Below are 22,214 nucleotides of genomic sequence, written 5' to 3' on the forward strand. Positions count from 1 at the left end.
TACCTCGGAACGTTTGTTCTTTGGGAACGTAAGTTCTTTGGTTAATTTCTAAGAATCTAATTTTAACAGTCATGTTTTTGTAATCTCTACTGGTAACCTTCACTACTAAATGGTGCCATAGTAAAAATCAGCATCAAATGAGTAAAATTGACGATTCTGTGAAAGAAACAAAATTTCATGACTCAAAAGTAAATATTTTCTTCATTTTCATTTTATTTTCTGTCTTTGCATTTATAAATTTAATCAACAAAATTTTATTTTGTTACAAAAGAGAAGTACTTTAAATATTTTGCTTATGAGAAAATAATGATAGTGCATCTAGATTGACCACTATTATGGTTTTTCTTAAAACACGTGGTGATTGTACCTTAGGACAGCCAAACATTTGGGTACCTTAGGACACGTTCCAAGCTGCAACATATGCATGGTTCTTAATAACTAAGTTATGTTTAGGAACAATGAACAACGTTCTAATCTTATGTAGTCTTTTAAACACATTTAATGTTAGATATGATTCATTAAATCATTATTCATAATTCATTATTCATGATGCAATTTATTACCATGAAAACAAATTTTGGGGCAATCACGATTGCTTATTGTTCTCACTTGATTGTTTGAATTCCTATGATTTTATTTTCCTCCCGTCTTACTCTGTAGCACCACCGTCGACCGGCTCCTCCCGATGCTACTCCTCTAGCGAAAACAGTCTCCAGGTTGCGTCCATATCCTTCACACACACACCTACACACACACACACCTATACACACACACGCCTACGTATACACACATACACACACTCATGCCTGTACACAGACACAAACACACACGCCTACACAGACACACACATACCCACACAAACACACACACCTACATATACACACTCGTGATTGCGAAAAACATAATTTGAATTCAAAATGTCAAAGTTAAAATTAATTTTTTTTTGATGCAAAATTGGCTCAAGTATATAGCTGTTTCCTGAATCATGAAGACTTTTCCATAGTACAACAAGATGTGTCCCAAGGTACAATAGGATGTTACCTTTGGACAGCTTGGAACTCTTACTTTAAATGGCTGGCAATATTTTAATTTCAAACTGTCTGAATTTAAAAAAATATATTGCATAGAAATATGTTGGGGTACTTAAATGTAACTTTAAAATTTTAAATTTGATTCAAATACTGACGTTAAAATTAAAATATGAAAAGTGGCCCAAGGTACAACTCTCCAAAAAATCGTGAAGAAGGGGGGGGGGAGAATCCATAGGTAATCGTCAACTACTGCTGCCAATGATGCCGTGAACGGAAAGAAATGCTGATTTACTGATAAAACTTTTCGAAATATTCGGTGGCGTAAACTGGTAGGGAATTTCGAAATAAAAATAATTGCAATATTATTCCCAGCGTGGGATCTGATCACGTGTACGAACAGCAGCTACTAGGCTAATTTTGAGCGTTATCAAACTTTGTTAATTGATCATTGTTTATAAACTGACTTGCGTCCTTGTGCTGAATATGACATTCATGTTCTGTTGTAGCAGTGTTAAGTCCGCCATTTATCATCCAAATGATTTACGACGCCAGCGCTTCCGGTGACTAGTTGAAGCGTGATTTATTTGTCTGGGTGGAGCAAAGCATCCATCATTACCTTTCATTTTAAAAACATAACTTATGTTCGTCAGTCAGCCATGTAAAAATATAAAGTAAGCCCGAAACTCATTTTCATAATATGACTTTATGCTTGAACGTAATTGGAGTGGGAATAATATTTAAGATTGATCCCCACTAATGCAAAATTCTAAACTTTCTAATGTTGTTGGGATCATCATCATTTATTCTCAATTCCCAAGAAAGAATTGCATGTTTCATAAAATTAACTTTTGGGTCGCGAATTATCTTTCTAAATAGTTTTTTGAAATTCTGTATTAACTGTACATTTTTAATTTTAGGAATGGTCGTTTCTGCTATTTATTATTTATTTATATTACTTCCTTTTATACAGTAAAGAAAGTATTGTATTCGCAAAAAACCCCCCTCAAATTTTAGCCTAATTTTCCATTTTACGCATCCCCGAATGAGTGTTGAGTGGTTTATTCGATCCGACCGCGCGTTCATATATGACTAAGAACGTATGGACGCCCGAAACATCCATTTTGACCAACCCCGAGTGAATTGCGAGCTTTCTCGTGACGTCTGTATGTGCGTATGCATGTACGTATCTCGAATAACTCAAAAACGGTATGTCGCAGAAAGTTAAAATTTGGTATGTAAACTCCTAGTGGGATCTAGTTGTGCTCCTCCCTTTTTGGTTGTATTCGGATGTTCCGAAAGGGGTCTTTTACACCGTTTTGGGGGGGGGGGGGAAATCAGTGTTAAAGCAATACAAATTCAATTGATGAATTTGGACCAACCCAATATCAACGTAATGCACTGTATTACCCTTTAAATATAGCCAATAACCCCAAATTGAAACCAAATTCGAAAAATATATAAAAATATATATTTTTCCGCCAAACTTACGATATATAGTCAAGTTGGCAACAAAACTTGACAACCATAAGCTTGCCAAATTGCTTGTATTATTATATTCTTTACTTTTCAGGGGTATTTTTATCTTACTACATAGTTAAAAAATTGCTTGATAGGTGGCATTAAAAGCGGAGTAACTATTTCACCATTCTCTTTGCCCCGCTATTTCACTTTGCCCCACATTCCCCAACAATACAGAAGACATTCGGAGTCTTTTGTGTGTTTCAAAAGAATTGTGTTGGCTTTATCATTGTTTGAAGATGATATCGTAAAAAAAGAAAAAAAAAAAAAAGAAAGAAAGAAAATAATTTGAATTTTGTCATCTTGAATTCAAATTATGTTTTTCGCAATCACGAGTGTGTGTGTGTTTGTGTGTGGGGGGTATGTGTATGTGTGTAAGCATATGTGTTTGTGTCTGTGTGCAGGCATGAGTGTGTGGGTAGTTGTGTGTATTTGTGTGTATGTGTAGGTGTCTGTATGTATGCGTGTGTGTGTGTGTTTGTGTATGTGTGTGTAGGGTATGTTTGTGTATGTGTGTGTATGTGCTTGTGTGTGCGTGTGTGTAGGTGCGTGTATGTATGCGTGTGTGTGTGGGATATGGACGCAACCTGGAGACGGGTTTCGCTATAGGAGCAGCATCGTGAGGCCGCTGATGGGAAATAAAACGATAGCACGCCAAAAACAGTCAAATGAAAGCAATAAGCAATCATGATTGCTCAAAAAAAAAACGGTTTTTTTAGTGACCTAACGTTTTCCTCCTCAGTAGGCCTACAAATACAAACTAGTACCAGCTAGTTTTTCTTGACATGTGGATAGTTATTATAAACGTTAAGTTCTAAGTTTCACCTCCCCTACTGTTTTTGATGAGCAGTTAAGGAACTTTCATTTCCCTCATACATGCTTAAGTAAAAACATTCTTCCTGGTTTAAAGATTTTTTTTTCATTTTTTTAACTTTCGGACGATATATTTTTGATCTAAATTATACTTAGTGATAATTTTGCATAAACTTAGCGCTTAGTTAAATTTTTTGTATGATTTTTCTTTTAAAATGATTTCTGATTACGTTGGCTGATTCAACAGGTCGCACGTGACCTATGAGTCCCAGAATAATTATTGTTGGTGCAGATCCCGGTACAGAAACAGCGCGACTTGCGTCGCAGATTCTTGGAAAAGTCCTATTTGAGGGAAAAAAACCCTAAATTTTTTTAAACAAGTAATCACTTTAAATTTCAGATAATAAAGTTTTGTACCGTATTTTCTGGGATATAATCGACTGGCAGCATGTACTTGTATTAGCATCTTATTTTAAAGCATTTCTCAATGTTGATATATATATTTTACGAGCATTCTAATGTCAATTAATCTTGCAGACGATTTTTGGTTTTTGATCAGCGTCGCAGACTGTTGAAAAAAGTTCTGCTACCGGAGTGTAGATCTTCTTAAGCTTCTCAACTTATTGTGTATATTGTGATTATCAACCTACATCAAACTCATGAGGAAAAAACACTATTTATCTTTGCCTCCTAGTCTCAGAGATAATAGAAAACACTCTGTGGCAAATGCAAACGTGATTTCATTCAAATTTTTCATACCCAGTTACTCTCAGAGTGTGTTTGGGCACAATGCACAACATTTTATTTCTTACTTTATAAAGAAATAGAAGGATCTGAAGCTGGGACATAGAAATTCTGTTTCCCATTGCGCCAACGGACCCTACATCATTTCTCGGTAAGGTAATGAGCTCTGTAACCTGAGAGCAGAAGTCGATAACTTCAAATGCATTGGAGATGAATGGAGAAGCGAAATAGAGGGAGCGGTGATTTCATTGCGTAATGGAGCCGGGAGTAATTGTGCTTAAGTCACATCGCATACTGCAGGATTTGAGGGACTTTCCAAATAGCGGTTACCCAAAACGGCATGTGAGCAGCATTGAATAGCGCCATCTACCTTCTGCAGGTGGCATATCTAATCTTGGATTGATATCGAGGTTGCGTAAGCCAATGTTTTGCAGCAGTAAGTTATGTATTAGTTGTATACTGTATCAACCTGGAAACAGACTGAAGCAGAAACATAGTATTTTGCAGCTATTAGGAGTTAACGGTCTATGAAATGTGTATCACCTTTTTGTTCGAATAGTTTGTTCTCTTAATACCCTTTATATTCTACTCCATCTCTACGTAAACACAGTGAAACTCATGAAATACACCGCCAGCTCAGTCAATTCCAGCCGGGGACTGCAGTTTCGTGCTTATTAGCACTCATCACCCCGGCATAGGATTGACTGAGCTGGAGGTGGAAAACCTCTTAAGGAAGCCAAGACTACCAAACAAACTGGTAGCTAATACAGAATTAGCACTGACCAGACGAGTGAACGAAGCAATGGTTCGGTTCAACTCGAATATGAGTGCTAATAAGCACGAAACTGCAGTCTTCGGCTGGAATTGACTGAGCTGGCGGTGTATTTCATGTATTTCTGCCTTAGCCCGGGCTATAGGGCGGTCACTTACTGAATACCGTGAAACTCATTAATAACGAGCGCGAAGGGACAGCGATATTTTTTCGTTTTAGCAGGTTCTCATAAAATAAATGTTCGTGGGAAAAAAAAAAACCTCATACACGCTTGTTTTTTGCAGGGCTGCGGAGTCGGAAGGAAAATGGCCGACTCCGACTCCTGGATTTTGAAACGCCCGACTCCGACTCCAACTCCGACTCCGACTCCGGATTTTTTTTTGATTTTTTTAATTGTATTTTATAAACTCCCTCTCTCCATTCAAGGGAAGGGGGAAAACCTCTTAACAGAGATTGAAATATTAATTCCTTTTTATGAAAATTTAGCATTTTGTTTTTTATTGTAAACCCAAGACGTCATACAACGTTAGAAATTCAATTTAAAAATCAAACTTTCCAATAGTTACGAGTTAAAAAGTGAGATGACTTAAAAATCCCTTTTAAAAATTTTGAAAATGATTATCTGTAATTTGCCCCCCTTTAATGTTTAACAAATATATATTGATCAAATCGTGTGCTTTCAATTTTTGAAAGCTGTAACTTGAGAGAAAAAAAACTTTTTTTCTAAATCTTGAGAGGGAGTGGTTTGCCCCTGGTGACATCCATCTAGTAGATGACACCCAAAGTTAATTTCAGAGTTTATAAAAAATATAAATACTTTAATTCTGAAAATTTTCACGAATATATTTTAAATTATATTTCATCAATAAAATTTCAACGAAAATAGGGCACATATGCGTCAGGAGCTAATTTTACACAAAACGCGGCGGTATACAAATTTGTACGAATAGCTTTTACTATACCTATATTTCTTCTTCGCTAAATTTTTAATTTAAATTTTATTGGCTGCTTTAGAATTAACCTAAATATGAAGATTTTAAGATTAACTGCAATTCTTGAGTGTTGTAATCAAGAAATTTTTTACACTTATTTTGTTCCATACTTTTTAGTGAGAACCAAGCTTACAGAAATAGTCTTAATAAAGAAATAAACATTAGATTATTTCATCGAATCTTTTGGATTCGTGCTTTCGAGCCAGAACTTCTTTGAATTTGCCGATCACACTTAAACGTTTCAACCTTAGCTACAGGCGTCGACTTACTAATTTGTTACGTTTCTTTTACTATTTTAAACTGAGATAGAACAAAACACTATATTTCTATTTTTATTTGAAAGTGATTACTTGAAAATGTTATTCAACAAAACCGTTTGCTGACAGTTGCTATTAGTTAAGTTAAAAAGCAAGCAAACTAGGGGACGGCTACAGAAAGTTCGGTAAGCACTCAAGCTAGCTGATTGCCATAATGGCAGTTATTTTCTCATTAGTATCTTTTTATACATGTAATCGAACCAATTGGTAATCAATTTTTAAAAAATGCAAGGAGAGTCAGTGAAAAGGAAAGAAAAAAAGAAGCCCGGAGTCTTAGTCGGAGTCGGCATGTTTTCCAACGACTCCGACTCCGACTCCTTTATTCCAAAATCAGTCCGACTCCGACTCTTCGACTCCGACTCCGACTCCGACTCCACAGCCCTGGTTTTTTGTCAGTTTTTATTTCTGTAGAAAATCAAAGAAAAAAAATAATGCAAAAGCACTAATTTTCGCGAGGCTTTAGTTTTTACGATTTCTGTGAACCCTTCGTAGCCGCGAAAATTTAAATCTCACGAAATCTTTTTTCTTGGTGGATTTTTTGACTTTCTGTACTTTTCAGATAAAATTCGAGAAATTTTCTGCTCGCGAAATCACTGATATTTTCATTTTTAGGAAATTTACGGTTCGCGAAAATAAGTGCTTTTACAGTAGTTTGCTTTGGACTGTCTTATTGTCTCTTTCTTGAGCTATTGTTTTTTGCGAAATACTTTATGGCTCAGAAAACATCCTCACTTGCGCTCCTCGCTTTGAAAAACGTTTTCTGCACGTCAAAAGCCATTGACTATGTTGAGTGTCGTACAGCTTTGATTTTTTTCATATATCGTCACCTCAGAGCAACAGTAAGACATCTAATCCCAAGAATAATACTAAGATGTCTTACTATTGCTCTGAGGCGACGATATGTAGTTATCGTTTTCGCTTTCATTATTACTTCCTTTTACCAGAAAGGAAGTATTGTATTCGCGAAAAAAAGTTCACTCAAAAACCGGTCTTAATTTCCATTTTGCTCGCTCTCGAATGAATATTGAGTTTTTTTTCAACCCGACTACACGTGGATAAATGCCTAAGAACGTATAGATACCCGAAATATCCATTTTGACGATACCCGAGTTAATTACCACGAGTTTTCTCGTGACGTCTGTATGCACGTATGTATGTGCGTATGTACTTATGTGCGTATGTATCTCGCATAATTCCCGTATGTCCTAGAAAGTTGAAATTTGGTACGTAGACTCCTAGTGGGATCTAGTTGTGCACATTCTTTTTTGGTTGCATTCGGATGCTCCAAAAGGGGTCTTTCACACCTTTTTGGGGGGAAATCGTTGTTAATTTCAATGCAAACTCAAGTGGTGTTATAATTTGGCAAACACTTGGAAATATATCGCCAAGCTTTTGGTCGCCTAGTTTTGTTGCCAACTTGGTGACAAATTTGGCGGGATTTTTTTCTAAAATCTGGTTTCAATTTGGTCACTATTGGCGATATTTAGAGAGTTAACCATTGAATCACATTAAAATTGCCAATATTGGGAAAATTTATCTGTATAAAACTTTTTTTTTTTTTTTTTTTGCTTCGGTTCGCAACAAACTTGGAGTGAAAATATTTGAAGTGTTTCTTTACTTATTTCCAGTTCAAGGCACTGCAATCATTAAATTAGCGTAAAAAGAAGTCATGTGATGCACACATCAGCTCGTTTTTTGAGCAATCACGATTGCTTATTGCTTTCATTTGACTGTTTTTGACGTTCCTTTGATTTTTCCCACCAGCACCCTCCGCAGCATCACCGTCGACCGGCTCCTCACGATGCCGCACCTCTAGCGAAAACCGTCTCCAGGTTTCGTCAATATCCTACACTTACACGCATACATGCACGCACCTAAACACATATACATATATACACCTACACACACATACATATACATACACCTACACACATACACAAACACACACACACACCTACACACTCACATACACACAACTACCCACACATTCATGCCTACACACACATACACATACCCCCACACACACCTACACACACACAACTACCCACACACTCATGCCCGCACACAGACACAAACACACATGCCTACACACACACATACCCCCCCACACACAAACACACATGCTTACATATACACACACACTCGTGATTGCGAAAAACATAATTTGAATTCAAGATGACAAAATTCAAATTAAATTATTTAAAATCTACTTTAGCATGGATTTGAGCTGCAATATCTTCGGAAGTAAGTATCTCGGAAGTGATAACACCAACTTTCGTCTGACTTAGGAATGTTAAACGAATTTTTTCAAGAAAGGATAAGCTGAGCTGGAAGTCAGTAGAAAATGTATGAATCACACATTAAACCTCGCTTTAATCAAGGTTTGCTCGTTAAAAGTAAGGTGTGATCTCACAGACTTAACCAACCAAGTTTCTCTTATTTCCTTGTTTAAACCAGGTTCTCGTTAGGAATCGTTATAACCGAGTTCGACTGTTTAAATTTTATTCATTTTGCACCTGTTAAAAATATTTTCCCTGGAATACATTGGAAATACAGTTATTTTAGAACTAAGTGTTTTTTTTTTAACGAATATTAGGTGAAATTTACCTAGCATAGATACATACGCTCCAGAGACTCCCGTTACCTGTCACCATTCGGACTTAAGCTGTTTGATGAGTCTTTGAGGAGAGACTTATTTATTATTTTTTGTTGTTTAGTTCTCATTTGAAGGTTACCAAATTCAATAAAAAGTACAGTACAATACATTAAAAATGCAGTATGGTTACAATTATAAAGCTGTCTAGTTACTCAATATGAGGGTACTTCCTAATGTAAATTGACTATGTATTTTTTTATACGTACGTGCATTCGACATCGGCGGATAATGACGGGACTACAGTTGGGGCAAACCAAACCTGGGAGCATTGAGAAGGCTACGTAGATTCTGATCACACCATTACGACGCTGCCAGGTTAGGTTTGCCTCAACTATAGTTGCGTAAGAGTTAATGTGTTGTGTTGTGACCAGAAAACGTGGTTTAAACTGCAGTTGGAGAGGGGGTAGGTGTTTGCTTGTTTTATAGTTCCGAATTTTTCTTTGAAATCCTTCAGTAATCAGATACGCACCGTTCTTATAAGTTGAAACTAAAACTTTATAAGTTACTAGTGGTACCCGAATGGCTTTGCCCTTAATAGAGAAGTTAAAAAGTGTTTTGGTTCGCCTGTATATTTACAAATAATGTATGGTGAATTTTCTCGCCAATTGGCTTGTATCCATGTTACGGTTCCACGTTATGATAATCTCGTATCTTGCCAATTGGCTTGTGCCCATGCTACGGTTCCACGTTATGATAATTTCGTAATTTACTCGTCCATCTTATGATATTTTTGTTCTTAAAATTGGAATAGAAAAAGAACCACATCGAATTTTCAAAAAATCGCTTCAAGGTGCACACCCCCATGCTACAAACTAACTTTGTGCCAAAATTCATGAAAATCGGCCTAACGGTCTAGGCGCTATGCGCGTCACAGAGATCCAAACATCCTACAGACATCCAGACATCCTCCGAACAGAGAGACTTTCAGCTTTATTATTAGTAAAGATAAAGATAAACATAATTTATTTTTTCTGTGGTTAAGTAATTGTTTTTTTTAGTATTTATTTGATTTTAAGCGTAAATAATGCATGTGGTTATAGATAAAATTCAGCTTAGAGAAGCGTGCAATGTGGGGTAGGGTACAATATCGAACAAAGTACGCAATATGATACGAAGTATGTTTCTTTTTCTTTAGGAAAAGGGAACTGAATGTGAAGGTGAAAATGGTGATTCATATTTAATCCGGAATTTTCAATTTATCGACGGTGGTCTATTCCTAATCAATTCATTTAATCGGACTTCTGGCCGTACTCTGCAAATACATGCAGAATAGTTATAAGGTATATTCCATTACAAGCAAGGGATTTTGATTAAATGTTTTGAAAGAATAGTTAGAAGACTCGAGGGAGGGGGGAGGGGGTCGGAGAACGAAACAAAACTATTCTTCTGGAATATTTTTACTGAAAAGAATATTTTTCTCATCCCTTTTCAAATACCAAATAAATAAATAAATGAAGAAAGAAATAAGCATATAAAATAAAAAAAAAACAAACCAAATCAACAATATTTTTTTTTTTGGCAGCAAAGAAAACAAAGCTGTAAAATTGAAATCATTTCACTTCACGTCCTTCCTAATCTGACAGTCACTTTCTAAGTTTTAGCTTTCGTTTGAACTTCAGTGTCAAGATATTTTTCTGTTTTTGCAGTTTTGGCAACAATCCAATATCGTCCTCACGTTGAATGTTTTGATATTACAAGAGTGATAACTTTTCTCTATCGAAAAATTTCCTGCCTCATTTTTTTACGCGTAGTTTATGGAATTTATCCGTGACGTAATCATATTCGCATAAAGCAGATGGGATCTCTCGTTTCATCTTTTCTATGATTCTTTGATAGTAAATATATTTTACGAAAAGGAGCTAACATTTATTTCATTCACATCCTATTTTCTTATTACTGTAAATAGATTTTTACCAAACACTCAAAATAATATTTTTGGCAAAATTTTAGTTGCATGAGAGTTTTTCTGAAGAATAAAACGTCTAACCGTACATATCTTTTCTTTACTAATAATAAAGCTGAAAGTCTGGATCTCTGTGTCTGACAGAATGTCTGTATCTCTGTGACGCGCATAGCATCTAGACCGTTCGGCCGATTTTCACGAAATTCGACACAAAGTTAGTATTCAGCATGGGGGGGGGGGTGCAACTCGAAGCGATTTTTCGGAAATTCGATTTTGTTCTTTTTCTATTCCAATTTTAAGAACATTTTCCCGAGCAAAATTATCTTAAGATGGACGAGTAAATTACCAAGTTATGATACCGTGAATCGTAACATGGGCAAGCCAATTGGCGAGAAATTTACCTTACATTATTTGTAAATATATAGGCGAATCAACCTTTTAATGTTCCACTACGGGCAAAGCCGTGCGGGTACCACAAGTATTATATAAACATAAAGAACATAGCTCAGCATTGTTGGACTTCTCTGGCCACTGTTTTGATCTTTTATCTGTCAGAATTATTTGTAAATGTTCTTCGGTCTGTGACCTCGATTTTTAGGAAGCTTACTATGTTTGAAAATGTTCAAATTCTATAGTCAATGTTTTTTCCAGCTCTCCATTTTTTCCTGATATTTAGAAGCATTTTTTATAATTGCTTTGTCGGTTTGTTCGTTTTCTCCCGCTCTTTTTTCTTCCTTTTACAATAAAGGAAGTATTGTATTCGCGAAAAAAAAAAAAAAAAATCACTCAAAAATCGACCTTAATTTCCATTTTACTCACCCCCTGAAGTTGGGGTTTTTTTTCGACTCGACCACACGTGAATAAGTGCCTAAGAACGTATAGACACGCGAAATATCCATCTTGACAATTCCCGAGTTAATTACTACGAGTTTTCTCGTGACGTCTGTATGTACGTATGTATGTGCGTATGTATGTCGCATAACTCAAGAACAGTATGTCCTAGAAAGTCGAAATTTGGTTCGTAGACTCCTAGTTGCGTCCAGTTGTGCACCTCCCCTTTTGGTTGTATTCGGGTGTTTCTAAAGGGGTCTTTTGCCTCTTTTTTGGGGGAAATCATTGTTAATTTCGATATAAACTCAATGGTGTTATAATTTGTCGGACACTTATATGGATATATCGCCAGTATTTTGATCGTCAAGTTTCGTCGCCAACTTGGCGACAAATTTGGAGATTTTTTTTTTTTTTTAAATCTGGTTCCAATTTGGCCACTGTTGGTAATATTTAGAGAGTAAACTATTGAATTGCATTAAAAATGCCAATAATGAGGAAATGACATTAAATTCGAGAAAAAGGAAGTCATGTGATGCACACATCAGCTCGTTGTTTCCTGGCTTCTTAATAGTTCTCTCCCCTCCTTGCTGCGCTCTCCGAAATTGACTTCTAGTTTGCTGATTGGTCAGTTGTCGTCTCTTCTCGCGAATTCCTATTGATTGACTTATTTGGCGTATGTTTTGGTGTCCACGTGGTTGACATTCAGTTCTCTCACGCCTTTTTGATCGCGCGGAGAGTTTTTGTACAGACAAAAAGGCTCCATTACAGCCTTGAAATAGCTGTATGCTGTATTTTCTTGAGATTTCGTGCTCTGTTTACGTTACTTTTTCACTTTAATTATATTGTAGCGCAAAGCTTATTTAATCATTTTTCTTGATACACAATGGCTCCTTATGTTTGAATTTCTCACAATTAACAACCAAAATTTTAAAATTACGCGAATAAAGTTCAAATACATGCGTAAAAATGTCACTCCCACGCAAATGGATTGAAGATTAAGGGTTAGAAGGGTTTTTTTTTTCGAAAGTCTGTGTGGTAAACTTCTTTATTGTATTATAAAATTCATTCCATATTGAAAGATTTTGGGGTGATTCCTTTAAATGATGAAACACATATTAAACCCTTAGAGACATCCTTCAAGAAAACCTTATAGCTGAAGGTTGTAAAGGCCTTACTTCAACGTATAATAGGGTCATCCCACGAAAATGTCAACCTGCAGAACAAAATTTCAAATTTAAAATTTCAATCAATATTTAAAATACTTAAAATACACCACCAGCTCAGTTATTCCATCCGAGGACTGCAGTTTCGTGCTTTTTAGCACTCATCAGCCCGGAATAGGGATCACATGAGCTGGAGGCAGAAAAACCTCTTAAGGGAGCCTAGAGAGCCAAACAAACTGGTAGCTAATGCAGAATTAGCAAACCAGATGAGCGACCGCAGCAGTGGTGCGGTTCAACTCAAAGATTGATGGCAAAGCTTGGTATTTTGTAGTAAGTTACCGCCCTAAGCCAGGGCTAAGGGCAGAAATACTTAAAATACACCACCAGCTTAGTTATTCCATCCGAGGACTGCAGTTTCGTGCTTTTTAGCACTCATCAGCCCGGAATAGGGATCACATGAGCTGGTGGCGGATCAATCAATATTGATGTGTTATACATCATTTTAGAGGTAACATTCTTAATTTTCAAATCTCGTTAAAGGTTTTTCAAAATGGATGCCGTGCGTAGAATAATTACTGCTTGATTGCATGAATATTACATGTAAGTTTTATTCTTTCACGAAATTCCACAAAACCACAAGTAAATGATAATTAGACGTTTTAAACTCGGGATATGCAACAAAACAGAGTCTCTGAATGTTACGTTCGTCACTGTGGAATGACCCAATATACTTTAATGAGGCTATAGAGTGACTTAGTAATTCAATGAGTGACCCAACAGAAAGTGATGAAACGTTACTCAGTCGTGCATTTGAACGCACTAGTAGCCGGTTCTACTAGAGTTTCTATTAAATTACTACTCTGATAAATTGACATTTCTTATCCATTGACTCTGACATCGTCGCTGAACTTACTAAACCCGTTTGAATGATTTGTTATGTAAAGAGTAATGCAGTTAATAAATTAATAAACCATGCTATAAGTAACTAAAATTCAAAATTAAAAAAAAAACCCCGACTGGGTCACCAATGCAGAATCAAGAGGGAAAATTGAAAATCCTTTTAATAACCTTATAACATTGAAAATCAATTACAAGTATTTTATTTGATAACAAATAGAAACTGGCATCAGATAAAAATTTTCAATCATTGCTTTTAATTTCCTTTTCGGCTGTGTGTGTATATATATATATATATATATATATATATATATATATATATATATATATATATATATACACACATATATACAGTCAATTCGCGATAACTCGAATCTAAAGGGACCGAAGAAAAACTTCGACTTATTGTAAGTTTGACTTATTTTTAGTTTCGGTTTTCGACATTTTAATATTAAAATCCATTTAATGTTTTAATTTATATGTACATATAACAGACAAAACTGCAGAACTTTAAAGTTTGTAAGCCGAATATGCACAGTTTAATCAAAAATATTGAAGGAAAAAAATCAAAAGCATGGTTTCAATTTCGATACTGCTGGAACCACTTGAATAGAGCTGATTCTACTTCAGGAAAGGTGCACATTCGTTTCTAATTCGGATTCATGGATTCTATCGCTTTAGAAGTTTCTCTTTTTCTTTTAAAGCCAGTGACAGAGTATATTTGCTTACACATCTTTAATAATAAAGAAAACTCACTCTGTCACTCAGAAACTTAGAGCAAATGATCGAACTAAAGAATGAAGGGTCACGCATCTTAACTTAGGTCAACCTTTAAATAAAGGTACAATCAGTTGACTTGACAGCTTAAAAGCAAATTCTTAGTCCAGCAACATGTCAAAGTGTAAACAGTACAGTACAACAAAAGAAAACAAGCTAACTCATTTTCGCACGTGTAACTCCTTCATCGCAAATTGGCTCAACAGGTGCTCTTCTTGCTTTAGAGATCTATAGTGCAGGAATTGAAAGTGAAGGTGAATTAAATTTCTCACATAGTCACTTGTTTCTTTGTTTGTTTCTTTTTTCTTTTCGTTCTTTCGAAATAAATTTCAAGTCAACTTTGAAAAAACTTGGAGTTAAAGGAAGGTAACTTCGAGATATTGAGAGTAATTAGCATTTAATTAAAGACCAAGGGATCGAGACTTGGTATAAAATTCAAGTTATAATAATATTCGAGTTATAGGACTTCGAGTTATCGCTAATTGACTATATATATATATATATATATATATATATATATATATATATATATATATATATATATATATATATATATATATATATATATATATATATATATATATATATATATATTTCAAAATTTTTGTTCTGTATCCATATTGCATCATAATTCCTAACTCTTTTTGATTGCTTTTGTTGTCTAGGGGCCCGTTCAGCATGGTTCGGAGGTGCGAGCATCGGACGACCGGTCAGCAGTTTGCTGTGAAAATTGTAGACGTTGCCAAATTTACATCATGTCCAGGCCTTAGTACAGAAGGTATGCCTTTTTGAAATCTTCATTTTTTTTTGTTCTAAGCTATAAATTGTAGCGTTTGGTATCAAAACCAGCTTAATAAATTAAAATATATATATATAGGAACGACAAAAAACATTCCACACTCTGCCGAATTAATTTTTTCACAAGATTTTTTTTTCGCTTGAATAACATTTGGCGTGCGATCTCATTTTTTTTTCTTTTTAAAATTAGCAGTAGAGTTGTCTGGTTTGCTAATATTAGCTATTTCGGTATTTTTGATCGCACTTGGGTAGAGAAAATTAAAAACAAGAGCCTAATCCATCTCCATTTCGCTTAACATTTATTAGACTTAACATAATTAATACTCATGTTCGAATGGAGTAACCGATTGCACCCGTAAGTGGATTTAGTGACGTCAGTAATTTATTTGAAGACGTCACGGTGAGTTTCTATATTATGTTTTCATTAATTTTTATCAACCGGTAGCTCTATTAGAGCGCACCTGGTTAGTCACTGGTTAACCACGGTTTACCTTACTCTGAACATACCGTAAGAAATGTAAAAAATATTGATCAAATATTTGAGAAGAATATTGAGCACTATTCTTAGAAAAATATTAATGCATTTAAATTTAAAACTAATAAATCTTGCACATAAAAATAGAGGATATGTCTTACAAGTATTTTAGTATGGTTGCAATTAAAGATGTGAGTGTATCCAGTGGGGAGAGTGATTTTCCGACAGGTTGGCTATTTTTGGCGAATTTCACGAAGCGTTGATTAAATTGATAAAGCAATTTATTATAATAATGTTGTTGATTTTAGCCATTGCCCATTCAGCATATCCTTAGCGCAGTCATCTTAATAAAAAACAATATCGGGCAGTTTATAGGCAGCGAATGAAAGTTCAGCATGTCCCCATAGCATCCTCCTCGGTAGGGAAAAAAATCTTCCAGTTTATCATCAATGAATGAAAATTCAGCATATCTTCAGAACATCCACCTCAGTAGGAAAAAATGAAGCTGATACAATGAAGAAAAATCTTTCATTGTATCAGCTGTGAATGAAAAATCAGTATGTCCCCAGAGCATCATCATCAGTAGGAAAAAAATCTTCCAGTTTATCAGCAGTGAATGAAAATGCAGCATATATATGTCTTCAGAACATCCAACCCAGTAGAAAAAACGAAAATTCTTCCAATTTATCAACAGTGAATGCAAAATCAGTATTGTTAAGAGTTCGTGATACGACTTCAAACTTTCTTTGAATGACGATACAGTTCTTGAGAAAAGCACAGCAATAGTTTTATTTACAGCTATGTACAGGAAATGTAGTTACAACTTCTAAACCAATCATCAGCATTTAAACAGATATCAAATAACAGCGTAAACTCAACATTGCGCAGTGTTTTTGTATTTACATCCAAATACGCAAAAACACAGCGCAAATGCCTCTCAATAAACAGAACAACGGCCCAGACGAATCACAACAACGGCCCAGACGAATCTCAGACAGTTAAAAAGCACAACTGACTCTGCCCTCATTTACAAGACGCCCGGCGTTTTATACCGAGCGAAGAAATATTTTAAAAATCCTACAAAGTTCTACAAATTTCTCATATTTTCTTTTTATTCCATTCACAAATCTTATCGTTCAGAAAGGGGTTGACCGTATACTTCAGTCGACTGTTAGGGAGTTGTATATACATTACAAGAAACTTTGAACAAGAATTTGTAACAGTATATTCTCTGATCATCTAACTCAACAGATAGAAAATAATATTCTTGATCGTTTGAAAAAAAAAAAAAGAATGCATACCTTTTTTCTTTTTACTGCTTCAGAAAACTAAAATATGATAGACCTGTTGGGAATTTTGAAGGTATTTATGGTTCTTATCTGTATTTTTCTTCTTTTAACTCATTTTAACAGTAAAACAGTTTAGTGGCACCATATTTTACTTTGATCAACGTTAAAGAATTTTGCAAAGGTATTTTTATCACAAACTTTTAATCACCTGAAGAAATAACAGCAGAAATATTTTCCAAGCGATATTTAGGTGGGTGCTTAAAATGAATGTAGACTGGTACTGCGATTATTTTTAAAGCCATAATTATAGTTATTAACTTGTTTCAAGAACCAAAAACAATTAATTCCATCATTCTCACGCTAGTCTCAGATATCTTTTATCAAATGGCGTAGTTCCATATGCTCATGCCATTATGGAAAGAATTATTTTAATAACTTACAAATTCATAGGCTTTACAATACCTGTGTCGAATGTATAGCGGTGTTTCTGAGACATCTGCTGAGTTCCCATATTTTGGAGTCGGGCATTTTATATTATCTTCAAGACGGTTTTAAGGGTAATTGTTTGGTTAAACTGAGGTAAAAGGTGCTGCTAAAAGCATTTCGTATTTGTGTGTAATGGTTCTAAAAAGATTAAATTTTGGAAAAGGGGTGTAGTGGACGTTATGATGTATTTTTAGAGTTTTTTCTTGGATGTTTCTAAAAAAAAATCTTTGAGAGTACACGGAACCTTTGAAATGAATCTTTAAAATGGTTTTAATACTTTAGTTGAACTGAACTTACTAGCAATATTTAAGGTAAAACACCAGTAGTGGCCATTTTTTTCAGTAGTGCCCACTTCAAGATTTAAAACACACTAGTAGTGGTCACAGTGAAATATATTTTAAAACTATAGATCTAGAATATTAATTGACTGACTACCTGAAACTCAATAAGTGTTGTATAGTCCAACGCTTTCTAAATCTTTCCGATTTCTAAGTATATTAGAATTTAAATTTATTCAATTTTTATCAACCCTCAAATTTAATCCAGCAGTGTCAAACTTAATCCTCCAAAATCTGGAAATTTCAGTAGTGGCCATCTGACATTCTCCCATCCGAGGTATTTACATTATACTTACTAAACACTGATGAATAAAATTGATTCAATAGGATAGTTATATTACGTTAAGTACTAAAAAATTATTGTTCATTTCTTTCTTCAAAGTACAAAAGTAAACTTGAAGTGGCAACTACTGAAGCACTGGCCACTACTGGTGTTTTTTACTTTCTTCTATATCTAATATATAGAAGAAAGTATTGAATTCGTGCAAATTTTCGAATTTTGACGGATTCGAACGTTTTGAGGTGTACTGAGTTCATTTCGAAAATGTCTGTCTGTGTGTGTGTGTGTGTGTGTGTGTGTGTATGTGTGTCCGTGTGTGTGTGTCATGTCTGTGTGTGACCAGTTTTTTGTGGCCGCTCTAGATTGTCGTCTGCATATTTTTCGTGATTTTAATTGTATAGAAATGATCGGAAATACTTGAAAATTTTTAACTGTTGCCATCTTATGTTTGTTAACAAATAAAATATTTGTAATTAACTCAAGCAAGGCTTTTAAAATAACTTTCAATTTTCGCTCTTTGCTTTGCTTTTGTAATAATTCAGACATTGATATGGTCGTCAAGTTTTTGCATGTGTAATTTTGTTTTTGTTGGGAATATTGCTTCCTCGTCAAGCATGGGGAGGGATCAGAAAAAAAAAAAGAAAAATATAGAAGAAAGTTTCGTGATGGCCACAACATACTAGTCCTTATGTGTATTTTGGCTAAAGTTTAAACACTAAAAGAGTTAGAAATATCTTTAACTAAAGGAAGGGAAACTTTTAAAATTATTTTTGAGTAGTTAAGATTTCTTATTATTCTCAATGAGCTTCGGCATTGATGTCACAGTTCTATATTCGTCACAATTAGTGAATAGCTATTCACGTGATTCATTGCGACGTGACCATTGACATTCAAGAAAGTTCTGGAATATATATTATCGTCTGCTTCTTTTAATTTATAAATGGAGAACAGTCTAATCACCGATGAAGTGAAAAGGCAGACATAGAGTTTACAGGTGGAAATGGACGAATTTATTCATTTTTAGTGATACCAGCTTTGAAGATTTGTGTTAGTCTCTAAATTAAGCATAGTCTCATTGAAATTTATGAATCATGAGCATCAAAGTTTTACTTTTTCCCCTCATTCAGATAGACTTGTTGGAGCTGGACGTTTGCCAATTCCATACAATTCGTGGGCACACCGTAAAATGAGATAAAACGATTTATCGCACAAAATTGCAGGTTACTATAGACACGTGTTTCGGCTTTACAAAGTTACGCCTTTTTCAATGCAAAAGAAGCGAGCTTATTGATGAAAAAACCATCAAGCTCACTTCTTTTGTATTGAAAAAAGCGTTCCTTGTAGCGCCGAAACAAGTGTCTGCAGTAATATGCAGTTTTGTGAAAAAAAAAAAAAAAAAAAAAAAAAAAAAAAAAAAAAAAAAAAAAAAAACGTTGTGATATCTTATTTTATATTAGCTCAAAAGTTCAAATTCAATTCTTATAAAAAGAGTATTTATTTTTTCCCTTTTTTGGTGTTCTATTTATTGTTTTGTTTTTCTTCATTGCTAACGATAAGTATTGTCATTACGTATTAATTATTTAAGAAAATAATTCGGCAATTTGTTTCGAATTAAATATTTCTACTTATTATTTTTATTTAAATCTTAAACGCTCAGATCGGTAATAATGACTGAGTGTTCTTCAACTCTTATTTATTTATATTATTATTATTATTATTATTATTATTATTATTATTTCCAATTTATTTCGATATGGACGTTCATTATACATAAATATTTTATTATTCAACTTAAAGCGCTCAGATACAGTAATTATGAGTCATTACCATATAAATCTTATCTAACTTGAGCATTTTTCATGCTAAAGATACGTAAATGAGTTCATTATGTGTTTTTTTTTTTACTTCCAGTTTGTCTCCTGTAAAATGAATAACGTTTTTATTTTTAAAATTTTTTAATCATTGTATTTTTTAATTCCATCTCTCATTTAATGTTACAATTCCTTTCATTATTCACCACGTAGATTATTTATTTCTATAACATTTTTTCAAGTATTATGATATAATTTGTAAAATGTTATGACTTTCCCTTTTTGCCTACGTTCCCATAAAATTAAAAGAAACAAGCTGATGTGTGCCTCACATGACTTCCTTTTACTCCAATTTAATGGCATTTTCCCGTTATTGGTAAATTTAATGTGATTCAATTGTTTACTCTGTAAATATCACCAACAGTGGCCAAATTGAAACCAGATTTAAGGAAAAAAAATCGCCAAATTTGTCGCCAATTTGGCGGCAATACTTGGCGACCAAAGGACTAGAGATATATCGCCAAGTGTCCGCCAAATTGTAACACCACTTGAGTTTACGTCGAAGTTAGCAATGATTCCCCCCCCCAAAAAAAGGGGCAAAAGACCCCCTTAAAACACACGAATGCAACCAAAAGAAGAGGTGCACAACTAGACCCCAGTATGAGTCTACATACCAAATTTCAACTTCCTAGGACATACCGTTCTTGAGTTATGCTGTCTGCCTGGAAAACCATTAAGTTAGAATACATGTTAATAAAACGCCTTCAAAGAACGTACTCATTAGTAGTGAATAAATCGCTTCATAATAAGACTAAAAAATGTAATTAGAAAAAGAAGTACATTTACTTATAAACATGTTCAAAATAAATTATCCAGAAAAATATAGTGAGAAAATAAATTATTATTCAATATGATTTGATTACGCACAATCGCATCAAACACAGTAAATCGTTACTAAATGAGAGCTTTAAAAGTTTAAAGTTTGAAAAACTATAACCAACACGTTAATAAAAATCATTCGAAAAGCATACTTATTTTTGGTGTTTAAATTGCTTCGTAAGTCGACTGAAAACAAAAACGGAAAAAGAAGTGCATTTACTGCTATTACATTTACTTGAAGCATGTTCAAAATAAATTATCTATTGCAATGTCATTACAAAATAAATTACTATTTAACATGATTATGCATTAACGCATTAACACAGTTAAACTGTTGCTAAATAGTAACTTGAAGAGTTTAAGCTTGAAAAATCATAACCAACTCATTAATAAAAAGCAGTCGAAGAACGTACTCATTAGTGATGGATAAATCACTTCGTCAGTAAACTGAAAATGAAAAGCTGAAAAAGAAGTACATTTACTGCTAGTACACTTACCTCAAGGATGTGCAAAATAAATTATCCATAAAAATGTAGTTAGAAAATAAATTACTATTTAACATGATTATGCATAAACGCATTAACTTAGTTAAATTGTTGCTAAATAGAAGCTTTGAAAGTTTAAGCTTCAAAAATCGTAACCAACACAAAAGCATTCGAAGCACATACTCATTAGTGGTGGATAAATCGCTTCATCAGTCGACTGAAAATAAAAAGCTGAAAAAAGAAGTACATTTACCTCAAACAAATTCAAAATAAATTATCCATAAAAATGCAGTTAGAAAATAAATTACTATTCAACATGATTACGCATAAACGCATCAACGCAGTGAACCATTGCTAAATAGAAGCTGTAAATGTTTGAGCGTCAAAAATCATAACCAACACGGCAATAAAAAGCATTCGAAGAACATACATTAGTGGTGGATAAATAGCTTCGTAAGTCGACTAAAAACGAAAAACTGAAAAAGAGAAGAACTTTTAATGCTTTTACATTTATATGTACTACTAATACAAAATAAATTATTATCCATCAAAATGTTGTTAGAAAATAAATTATTATTCAATATGATTATACATAAATGCATCAACACAGTAAACCGTTACTCAATAGGAGTTTTAAGTGTTTAAGCTTGAAAAATCATAACCAACTGATCAATAAAAAGCATTCGAAGAATATACTCATTAGTGGTGGATAAATCGCTACATAATTCAACTGAAAATGAAAAGCGCTGAAAAAGAGAAAGAACTTTAACTGCTAATACATTTACCTTAATATGTACAAAATAAATTATCCATAAAAATTTTGCAAGGAAGTAAATTATTATTCAACATGATTATGCATAAACTCGTCAACACGGTAAACCGTTGCTAAATAGTAGTTTAAAAGCCAATAAAAAACATTCGAAGAACATATTCATTAGTGGTGGATAAATCGCTTCGTA

At 34.1% G+C, this 22,214-nt stretch overlaps 1 protein-coding gene across 3 annotated transcripts in view; it reads left to right on the forward strand.

Moving 5' to 3' along the window:
• The window catches only part of LOC129221919 (peripheral plasma membrane protein CASK-like), a 246,374-nt gene that overhangs the window by 155,046 nt on the left and 69,114 nt on the right, over window positions 1-22,214 (forward strand). For all 3 annotated transcript variants that reach the window (XM_054856297.1, XM_054856298.1, XM_054856299.1), the window contains exon 2: window positions 15,080-15,192. In XM_054856297.1, the coding sequence (XP_054712272.1) occupies window positions 15,080-15,192 (113 nt within the window). The remainder of the gene's footprint in view (window positions 1-15,079; window positions 15,193-22,214) is intronic.

This window comes from Uloborus diversus, chromosome 5, assembly GCF_026930045.1.
Source record: "Uloborus diversus isolate 005 chromosome 5, Udiv.v.3.1, whole genome shotgun sequence".
NCBI classification, from domain to species: domain Eukaryota; kingdom Metazoa; phylum Arthropoda; class Arachnida; order Araneae; family Uloboridae; genus Uloborus; species Uloborus diversus.